This window comes from Perca flavescens, chromosome 2 (genome assembly GCF_004354835.1).
Source record: "Perca flavescens isolate YP-PL-M2 chromosome 2, PFLA_1.0, whole genome shotgun sequence".
Lineage (NCBI taxonomy): Eukaryota > Metazoa > Chordata > Actinopteri > Perciformes > Percidae > Perca > Perca flavescens.
The window spans coordinates 10,226,372-10,238,100 of NC_041332.1; the positions used below are offsets into that span (position 1 = coordinate 10,226,372).

Consider the following 11,729-nt stretch of genomic DNA (forward strand, 5'->3'; position numbering starts at 1 on the left):
GTAAAGGAAGACTCATGAATATGCCTGCTCTGGTTGGGTTGGTTAGGTTAAGGCAAGAGGAGTGGGATTGGTTATGGTTAGGGTAAGAATGTCAGGGCGATAATATTCCAAAAAGGTGTAATACATGAGTAGTATGGATAACTGTGTGTAAATATATGCCGAGGTACTGTAAATGCACAGGGGTGCAAATAGCATACATTGATATTTGTACCAGACGAGGTATTAATAGAACACATTGCTGTGTGCACCGGCGGGGTACTAGTAGCATTAATTTCTAATTGCACCAGGGTACAAATAGCACTTCTAATTGCACCAGGGGTGCAAATAGCATACACTGCTAATTGTACCAGGGGTACAAATAGCATACACTGCTAATTGTACCAGGGGTGCAAATAGCCTCACCCTAAAAAAAAACTCTCCAGACAGTTCTTGCAATTAAGAAAATTGGCATTACATCTCATCTCGCCATCCATGGATTTTCTTTTTCATCAAACACTTAAAAAGGATTTCATATGACTAAAGGGTCCACAGAGAGTTTTGTAATCCATTAGTTGAATTAAACACAGGAGCACCAAAACCACATTCACAAGATTTCACACACAGTACTTAAACATGTCTTTGTGGTAATTCATTTTCAATGCTTTAAAAGTGCAGTGTGGAACAACATGTCACAACATATCAGTTACTTTTTTAGCACATGGTATCACATACTGGGTTATCATAGGCAGCATGAGTACACATGCGGTGTGAAAGATCACTAATGAACATGGTATGCCTTGCATAGGCATACCGGTACCTACAAGAACCAAAGTGTAAAAGAGGATTTTGTTAAAGGTCCCATGACATGGTCCTCTTTGGATGCTCTTAGTGGTCCCCTAATACTGTATCTGAAGTATCTTTCCCGAAATTCAGCCTTGGTGCAGAATTACAGCCACTAGAGCCAGTTCCACAATGAGCTTTCCTTAGGATGTGCCATTTCTGTCTGTAGCTATTCAGGAGGAGAGAGGGGGGGGGCAATGTGGAAGGTGAGGGTGTGGCCTTGACCAACTGCCACTTTGCTCGTTTGAAAGCCATGATGTCTCTCTCTCATGGGTGTTCCAAATTCTCTGGGCGGGCAAAGCAGAGAGAGGGGAGGTAACTTTCCTCCTTATGAGCTCATAACCTTAGACAAATGAATGTAACTAAAATACTTTTCTCAGATCTAGTGATTGTAGTTGGACTTCTTTAGCAAGTTGTGTGTTGTGTTAAGAGTGTTATTTATTCATTATCTGCTCTAGCTTTTCCAACATTTTAGACACAGATATGGTGATAATAACGGTCCAAAATGATGTGAAAAAGAGATGCAAAACTACCACAAAGGGACACAAACCGACTACAAAAAGACGCCAAATGACCACAGAGACCCAAAACTATTCCAAAGAAAAAATAACCAAAAACAGACACAACACAATTACAAAGAGACACAGAACCCCACAAAGAGACACGTCTATGGGGAAATTGCCTTTTTTAAATTGAAAAAGCGTAACATCGCCTAAACCGCCGTCCAAATACGCACACCACAAACGAATAAATTATTTAGTTTTGTAGTTTAATTTTTATTTTAGTAGGCACTATGCACGGTTGAAATAATTGCACCAGAGCTAGGAAATTTAGTAAAAAATGTAGTAATTTCACAAACCTTTAGGTGCAATAAAACTTGGGATTCAAAAATTATGTAAAAGAAAAATGCAGATTAAATCCCATTTTCACACAACTTTAATGTGCTGAGTATTTTCCAGATTGGATATAGCCAATATGTCCTCATAACATAACGTCTTCGCTAAGAATTATACTGCATATGTATTATTCATATCATTCAATGTTCAGTAGCTGAGATGTCATACTAAATAGAATAGCAGAGAATCTTTCCACAGTCAAACTCCATATTTTAAGAGAGAACCTAGAGGCACATTGAGAAAAACAATTTAAAAAAGACATGAGGGATTATTCATAAAACTCCCCTGCAGGGTTGTCGTGACATTATGGGCTGAAAGCGTCATGCTGAAGTGTTTTCCTTATTCATAAATTACCCGGTCGGTCTAAATATACCACCTGACTACAGCAGTGGCATTCTTTTGGGCTGTAAAAGGCTTTTATGAATTATTACAAAACATGCGAGTGGAGAAGTGGGTGAGGTGAAGGTGTACAAATACACAGAGCAGGGACTTCGGATTAGCGAATGAAAACATGCTCAGCATGTTAAGGGAAAAACTCAGGAGCAGCACAACTCATTTCACATACGTGAAGAAGGTTCGGGAGATTTTGATGCCTTACACAGAAGCATTTAATGAACACTCAACTGAGAAGACAATTAAGCAGGCAGTAGAGTTTAACCACAATGTAGTATTGTGCAGTGCCCTCCTAGAAGTACCTGTCTTCCTGAAGGTGTATTTAAACTCATGCTTGAGGCGTTACGTTTAGCTGAACCTTTTAAGGTAAACAAAGATATCGCAGGTGCCATAAACAAAGATGCTAAAGTAGGGCTGTGCAATTAATCGAAATTTAATCGTGATTATGATTTCGGCTCCCAATGATCACAAAAACAGAATAATCGAGAAAAACAATTATTTAGCTCATTACGCTTTGCAAGTAAACTCTTATTTTCTCTTGTGTTCTGAATGAAAAAATAAAGTTTAAATAGGAAAAGTAATAAAGCAAATTTCACAGTTGTTTTTTAAGTTCAATAATTGCAACATCTTTCCAGAAGTCAACGAGTAATCGTGTTCAATTATCGTGATTTCAACATTGACCGAAATAATCGTGATTATATTTTTTTCCATAATCGAGCAACCCTATGCTAAAGCCTAGTTCAGCCTCTCTCTCTCTCTCTCTCTCTCTCTCTGTGTCTCTCTCTCTGGGAAGTATGCTAAAGTGTGGCAGGCCCACGACTTCCACTAGGAGACAGTCCTGAAACAAAACATTCCCTTATGATGCAGCTGTCGGTAGAGAGACAAACATAATTATACATGAACAGATTTGGTTATCCTCTGGCTGAATATTCTGGTCCCCTGAGCTCTGACCTATGACTGACCTAGGGGCAATATAGAGAAAATCATATATCACAAATAAATTACAAATCACAATATTTTTGACCAAATACCTTGATATCAATACCGCAACAATATTGTAGGGTTGACTAATGGTGCTTTCACAAAATATTTACACAATTAGATTTTTGATAAATAATCATCAGTAATGTGGATATAATGACTAAGTGGGTAAAGGCAAATAATAGAACAGCTACAACAGTCTGGTAAGTTCAGAAAAGTACATCACTTTACTGTAATGCAGCCTTTAAAACCAGGAAAATACAACACTTATGTCATATCACGATATTACGATATCCAAAATCTAAGACGATATCTAGTCTCCTATCACAATGTCGATATATTGCCCAGCTCTAGAATGACCTGATGTTGTCTAAGCTTTCCCTTTGTCTCATCATACCACAACATGGTGTTTCTGGAAATTCCACTACGCAGCCAGTCTCTTATCTTACACAAACACTCAGCATGAAAGTACAAACATAATAACGTCTTTGGAAAGCCATACAAATTAAAACATGCCTAGCATTTACTTAATTTAATTGTTGAAAAACTCCAGCTCCAGTAAAGCTAATAAAACAGTTTTTAATGGATTATATCCCAGATGATGTTTTAACTTTTTTAGAATTATTGCAATCAGAAGTCATTATAATTACTACTTTTTAAGTGTGAATTGAACGTTGAAGTACTTTTTTTAATTACCTTTTTCAGCAATTTTGCAATATTTTTCAAATGGTCTTCATTAGAGTTGATAAGTTGATTGATTGATTATCACAGGAAATTAGTTGTTGCTGTCCAAGATGCAAATATATTGTCTAGGCACCATGAAACACCACAGGAATGCCTAAATCTTCCTTACCATGGACTGCTCTCATGCATCTTTTGGTGTCAAAACAAAAGTCATTTCGCGTGTGTGAATTGTCGCCTGTAGCACACAACAGACAGAAAAAGTTGTCAAAGCATGCTAGTGGATTTTGGGCGGGGGTCTAATGTGATAAAAGTGACTTTAACAATAACAAATAAAATTAAATTAAAGTTTGGTCTCTCCTACCAAATGTCTTTAAACTGTATCCTGTTTATTGATGGTCTTGCATCCAAAGGTCCTGAGAGTACCATGAGCTACACAGGGCTGCTTATTTTTTTCTCTCTCTCACAGTCCCATCCTTTCTTTTCTTCTCCTCTGCAGCTCTTCTCCATCGTGATCTTCGGCTGCATCGCCAACGAGGGCTACATCAACCGCCCCAACGAAGTGGAGGAGTACTGCATCTTCAACCGCAACCAGAACGCCTGTAATTATGGCGTCTTTATGGGCTCCATGGCCTTCCTCTGCTGCATTGCCTTCCTAGCTCTGGACGTCTACTTCCCCCAGATCAGCAGCGTCAAGGATCGTAAGAAGGCCGTGCTGGCTGATGTCGGATTGTCAGGTAAAGTCATTATCTATTCATACTTCTTCTACATTAAGCTTAGCCTTAGTTCATGCTGGACACGGAAGTCATACGCCCGCTGATTGAATTATCATTCCTATCAGACACACACCAATCACAGCCATTCTCACATCAAGACTGTCTTTTTAAATATGACTCCCTCCTCACTGGTCCCTGCTACACATGATGCTGCTTCACTCACTGTTGCTGCTGGCAATGTTTTACCTCCATCACCCCAACCTCAACCTTCTAACATGTCCTAACATGACTCAAAGTTTAAAATGGTTTTCAATGTCTTTCTTTTGGCTCACTCTATTTTTTTACCCAGGGGGGTTTCTGCATGGTGCTCCCTGTTTCAGCTTAGCATGCTACATGGCTGGTCCAGGGAGCATCATCAAGAGCGGAGCCATCAGCGCCAAGCATAACTGTATTTCCATTTGTTGCAATAAATGGTTAAATCTATGACGAGAGTCATGTTAGTAGATATATTGCGAAGACTTATGTGTACACTATTTTTTCGGACAGTTACAGATTATGTTTACACATTTATCACTGAAAGAGTGAAAAAATACAGACTGGCCTGTAATATAATAACCATGTAAGCCTCAGCAAAGTACAATAAAAGAACAGCCATCTGATCTTTTTTCAGTTCAGTAAATGTTCATTATATTTTATCGGTCTAAATAAAATCAGCTTTTTCTTCCTAAATTCACATACACTCTACAGAAGAGGGAAGGCAAGAAGAAATGTATATAGCACGAGCACAGAGACGGATGCATGAAAACGGGTATAAAGACACTGAGTGCTGGGGAATTGATACAAATTAACCTGCAACAAATCATTTCAAGTTGAATAGCTTATTGGAAAAAAAAAAGATTCATGAAGTGCTCAACAGCTTGTAGGGCAATAACACTTAAAAGGTATTAAAATAAATTAGTACAAGGCAATCAGAGAGCACATATCCCACCAATGCCGTTTTCTAGCTTGCTGTACCATCCAAGGACATTGACTGCAAATGTACCCCAAAGATCAGCACACCAACCAAATTGGATTTTATGGAAATTTGATTATAATGTTTATAAGGAGATATCTCAAATTGTACAGCTTGCCTGTAAAAATGGGGCCTGAACTGAAGGACTCACTGCAACACAACAAACAGCAGTCTCTAATTTACTAATCAAAGAGCTACAAGATAGTTAGTGGTGGCAGATGCCAGAGGGTGGGGAGATATTCAGTAGAGATTCAATAGATTATCTTGGTAAAACAAAACCATCTGAAACCAATTTAAACCTAAATTAACTTATCAAGCTTAAGTGTTGCTGTATCAATCAGAACAATGTGTCAAATGGGTTTGCTTGTTCAATTGTCAGTTTTGGAAAGTTACAATAATTGTTGGATGCAGCACCTCCAACTCTGATGTTAGAATGATGTGGGATGAGTGGGGTTCAGACACTGTTAGACTGTTAAGACTTATACATGTCCGTAGGTTTGGTAGGTTCCCTACACACGAGAATTATAGTACTATTAGCTTATCCAGTTGTTATGGCAACCATTACAGCAAATTCTGTGTCTGTGAGCAACCCTTTCCATCATACACAGAGTCATTCTATGCTATGGTAATGGTATAATGGATGTATGAGGTGTGAGAAAATTGTTCCTCATAAATGAGTTTTACAATAAAAAGATAACACAGTGCTGAATGCAGGTTTGGGAAGATAGGAAGGGCAATTTTGGAAATCCGAGACATTTCTGCTCTAACAATTATTGCTATCATTTTACAATTATTTATCAAGGACAGTTTATGCTTTCCAGAATTAAATCCACTTCAAATAAACAGTCTAGTGACCATTCAGCTGATTGTTATTGCTGCTGTCATACTTGATTTTAACCATCTATAGGAACCTGACTCCGCATAACTTCTTTGTCAGCATTCCCCTTTACACACCTTATATATTTTTACGCACTCACACCAGTCTTTTGCTGCATGTAAAACAGGCTGCATGTATTGGGATAGGGGGTCAAAGGGCTTTTCTTGTGGGAAAGTTATCACTTTATAAGGATCAGATAACTTTCTCTCAAACAGATTTCCTCAACTGATCAGAAGCTCCAGAATACCCCACCCTCTGAGAAAATTAGAGCACTCGTTTTAGTATAAAAAATCATGTTTCAGAGATTGGTAGTTAGGTCATCATCACAAAAAAGAAGAGGAGGTTTGAGTGGGATAATAAGGACAGGAGTACTCTTCTGGCGCTAACAAGCCTCAGAGATGTGCTTCAGTGTCTCGGATGGTGGCATCCTCTCTTTCTCTTCTGTACTGCTACTGCACCAAACTCAGACATGATGACAAGATAGTCAAGCGTTGAGTCGCTTAATAAGGCCGTTCCTGTCACACGTTTCCCCTTCCCTATTTTCATCACTCATACAGTTTCTGTGTCTCTCTCTTTCCCCCACTATCTCCATGTTGTAATATGAAATGCTTTGTACCTTACTGAAACAAGGGAACAGCTGGTACATGTGTCCTGATCGGACCTGGATACTTCTGATTAAGTTTTAGCTTCTGTCTCCTCCACTGCCACACTTCCAACTGGAGTAGATGTGATGGGATGGTAATCCCCTTAATATCTTGGACCAACAGGATAGAATCATATCTGGTTTTAGGGGTGATTCCTTTTTTGTCTTCTGATTTTACATGTGGCGTTCCCCAAGGGTCAATCCTTAGTCCCCTGTTGTTTTCAACTGATCCGTAACTATTTCCACAGCCATTGTTATGCTGATTATATACTTATATTATAATAATAATATTTATAATAATAATAATAATAATATTTCGACCTAACAAAGAATCTAACATCAACGCTGGGTAACTAATTAGGATGTTATAAAGTTGAAGCCTACATTTCTGTTTTTGCACAATTACACAAACAAAATAAGTTATATAGTTATTGTGTTAAATCTCAGATGGTCTTTTGTTACATGTATATCATTATTTTAACACTGTTTCTGTACATGTCTTTCTTCCCAGCGTTCTGGTCCTTCATGTGGTTTGTGGGATTCTGTTTCCTGGCAAACCAGTGGCAGGTGACCAAACTTGAGGACAACCCACTGAAGGAGGGAGGAGACGCTGCCCGGGCAGCCATCACTTTCTCCTTCTTCTCCATATTCACCTGGGTAAGGGCCTCCACACCTCGATGGCGCACTGTATAATACAACTTAACATAACGCCTTCTATTAGGTGGCGATGGATGACCTCTGATTGTGAATCACTTTTCAATTCCTTCTTGATGAGCTTTTAAAATGTGTATGCCTTGACTACCGTTCCTCCATTTTCTTTTTGTTTAGTGTTCGGATGTGTGGGATCATGTTTTTTTTTTAGTTCATTTGTATATGTGTACATGTGAACTCATAAGTGTGTGGATGTTGTTTCAACAGGGCGCTCAGACTCTCTTCTCTATGGAGAAGTTAAAGAATGTGTCGTTTGAAGAGGAATACACCAAGCTGTTCCCCCCTCAGCCCAATCAACCTCTTGTCTGACTCTGCTCTGTCTTCTCCCCCTGCTGCCTTAACCCTCCACAGCTGGTCCTACTCGACTGTGGCTGCACTTGTTTAAGAGTGCCCGGTAACATCAAGTGCTGCTGGAAGTGAGAGTATTTGTAATCCAGCAGTAAGAGCTACAGTTGTACCATTAATATGTGTTACTCAACAATTGCATTGCCAAATGCTCTGGCCTTAAACACCTACCTAAATTCCTGTATTGGATTGGAAATGGAATGAAAATTCCCTTCCCACTGGAATGGTAAAATGCTTCTTAACCAAAAACGAACATGACATATTAGATGTCCTCTTTAAATTTGTTAGAAAAAGAAGCCAAACAATAAGGAAAAGCATGTGAAATGAATGATTTTACTTCAGTATTCAAAGCAGGCAGGTCCGCAGTTTGTTGCTGAGGTAGCTGAGTGTATGACAGGTACACAGTCTGCCCAGCTGTTGCTTTACCTCCAAACCTGGAGCCCTTAAACAAGTGCAGGCCACAACTTCTTCTCATCATTAACATAAAGGTTTACAGAGTGATTGATGCTTTGTAATTTTGCTGTAGGGGTCAGAATGATTAAGGTGACTGTTTTATATGCAATAATTCTGTTTAAAACATAGTTACACCATTTTTAGTATATTTTTCAGAGTGCATTGCTTGAAACGTTAAAGGATTTGTATTTCTTTTGGTTTTTTGATGAAGCTACATTCAAAGCCTTCTCTTCAGTCCTTAAAGGAGCAGTTCAACATTTTGGGAAATGCACTTTCTCGCTGGTTCCCCTGTTTTTAGTCTTTATGCTCAGCTTAGCTGAGCTTACCACCTGCTGGCTCCAGACAGACATTAAAGAAGTATCACTCTTCATATCTAAAAAATGTCAAACTACAGCTTTATTTGCTCCAGTTTTGCAGATCAAAGTTTTTCCCTGTAAATCTCTATGCACGTCCATGCTTTCCACTCTTCCACTATTTTATTAAGTTTAACAGGTAGATTTGTTTATGTTTTTATAGCTTTTTGAGATTGATTTCACAGTTTAAGCTGTTGACAGTTAACACAATTTAATTGAAGTATCAAACGGTTTTTATTGCCTATACATACGGTTTTTATTGCTCGATGAATGTTATTGGGTCATAAATACTACTAAAATGTGCCATATCCACATTGACAAAATATCTGACATTTTCATGGTTATGTCTCTACATTGTATTTTATCTGACAATATATCTAAAGGTTAATTGACTTGTTTTTCATATTATGCAGTCAATCAACTCGACCACATAATTGATGGACCCAAGACAGAGTGGTGTATCAGACTGAAAGAGTCAAAACTGTTCAACCAGATTCAATCTGTCTGCAGCATCAGATTGAGCCGAGAAATACCAGTAAATAAAACCCTCATGAAACTTCCCAGCACTGAGAGCTTAAATCAACTCAACTCTTTCTGTGGTTTTCTCTTTCTCTTTGTGAGCGTCTGTGTTTGCTCTGTGTACTCATGGTATATTTGGCTTCCGTCCAGTTTTCTTGAAACATCTGTAATTATCGCAAAAATATATATATTTGTGGTGTTTTACAGTGCAGAGCCTCAGCTGTGTAATAATGCACACAGACACAGTTTAATTGCTTGGTCCCCATCCCACTGTGGACTATGGTGATGCTGAGTTGGTGTTTCTCATTATGGAGCCTTTTTGCACTGCTGCCTATAGAACTAACCTGCTCTGACTGACTACATGACTCACTCAAACTAATCTAATTAGCTTCACAGCTTTCCAAGCCAACTAATCAATGTTTCCTTCTCTCTCTTTGTTCTCTCCCTTCTCCCAAAACCTCTGCTCTAACACTTCTGCATCTCTGCTTCCACATCTATCCATTTCACCACACCTTTCATCCATCTATTTGTCCTCTTTGGCTTCCCGTCGTCTTACCATCACCAATCGCTCCATCCCCAAGGCGGGCCAGTCCTTCCTGGGCTTCCAGAGGTACAAGTTGGGGGCCGACTCAGCCCTCTTCTCCCAGGAATACACAGACCCGAGCCAGGACGCAGCCGGAGCCCCTTATACCTCTTTCGGTGGGGATGACCTGGAGAGCCCAGAAGGAGGAGGAGCAGTGGGCCAGGCTAACAGCGATGGGGCCTTCGATGGCACCGGAGGCTACCAGCGTCAGGACTACTGAGATATTGGGGGGGATATATATTAAGGGGGAAGGATCTGGGTGGAGTTGTTCCTAATTTAAAGCAGGGTTTGTATAGTTTCTGTCACACAATCATCTCAATATGGCATCAATGCAATACCAGTACCAATAGGGTTGTTTGGCCCAGTATTGTACACAATAAGCTTGAGTTTTACCTTAAAACTGTCACAAATCTGTTGTAAAGTGCATAAAACAATGTGCATATGACATTCAAAACTGCAAAGGATACATGTATTATTAACATTCAGTAGCAAACTGTTAAATGTAGGTTTAAAAAGAGCTGGAGTAGATTATAACAATTTGCAACCATACCATATTATAGTTTGGGTAAATAACCCAACAGTACGGTAATATGAAAAAAATAACACTCAAGCTCTGTTAGAACAATCCAATGCCATGGTGGTTTTCTATCCGGGTACTGGTTAAAGTTAAGACAATATTGCTTTGGTGCTATATTGAACCATATTGGCTCAGTTCTGACATAGTGATTTTTTTGAGTGTACATGCAACAATTAATGCATTTAGCTGGCGGAAGAAGTCATTGGATTTAATACTTGTGACATTTCAGTTATTGGACTAATTTCCATTAAAATCAGAGTTTATCTCTAGGTCAGAAATTGTGGGCAACTTTCCAGATTTTGAGACAAGATGTCACTTAGGTGTCGAGTTCACGGTAGATCAACAGCAAGGGGTTCAGGACATACATGGGGAAGGGGTTGTGGGATGCAGAGAGACACTGGGTGGGGTTCGACATTTCAGAAACAGTTTAGTGGGAAGACAACATGGGTTTGGGAAGAATTGGGGAGGTCAAGGGTTTGCAGAAACGGTCACTCTGTAGCAGATCAATGCTCGTGACCATATGGCCTTCATCCTCTGAGGTCTGCTGTCAGTCAGCCAAATATTTGCGATCAGTGTTAGTTGAAACAAACACACACACACACAAGACAAACACACATGCAAGCACACAGCATATAGATTTTTAACAGACAACACATGATTCTGCTGATGAAACTCCTAGAGGTGCATAACAGGATCTCAGCATAGACAAACAAGCAACAGTGGCATATCTGGCAACTAATCCCCTCAACTGTAACAGGAGTGTGTTTGTGCATGGGTTGAAAGGTCTCCATTGTTTTTTTTTATGTGTGGATGTGAGACAGTGCGTGTGTTTTCTCGTTTCCCTGAAGCACCCCCTTTTCTTTCCTCAATTGTTGCCTTAGTGCTGACTGCCAAGCAAAATCCAACAAACACAGGGCAACATACACCCAACATGCACAGTATCACAGTTGTCCTTCAGCATCTTTAGTGCAAAAGTATAGCTAATTCAATTGTGTCTTGCTTTTTATCTTAAGCACATAAAAACCCTGAACAAAACGAGCATTTGTCATCATATCATCCCAAATGATACAAAAAAATACAGTTTCATACCAGCAGGCCTACAAACAAAACAAACTTGAAGAACTACAGGTTATTTATCTGTTGTGTTTTTCATCTTTATTACAACAAAAT

The 11,729-nt window shown here is 39.2% G+C and overlaps 1 protein-coding gene across 3 annotated transcripts in view; it reads left to right on the plus strand.

The window, feature by feature from the left end:
* syngr1b (synaptogyrin 1b) overlaps positions 1–11,175 on the plus strand; it is a 31,017-nt gene extending 19,842 nt beyond the window's left edge. Inside the window, exons 2-4 of one of the 3 annotated variants that reach the window (XM_028597529.1) lie at positions 4,270–4,507; positions 7,530–7,675; positions 9,981–11,175. In XM_028597529.1, coding sequence (XP_028453330.1) covers positions 4,270–4,507; positions 7,530–7,675; positions 9,981–10,202 — 606 coding nt within the window. In that variant the 3' untranslated portion in view covers positions 10,203–11,175. Of the gene's footprint in view, positions 1–4,269; positions 4,508–7,529; positions 7,676–7,936; positions 9,474–9,980 lie in introns of those variants that run through there. The other 2 variants (XM_028597537.1, XM_028597547.1) reach the window with 2 other exon arrangements.
* The last annotated feature ends 554 nt before the right edge of the window (positions 11,176–11,729 follow it).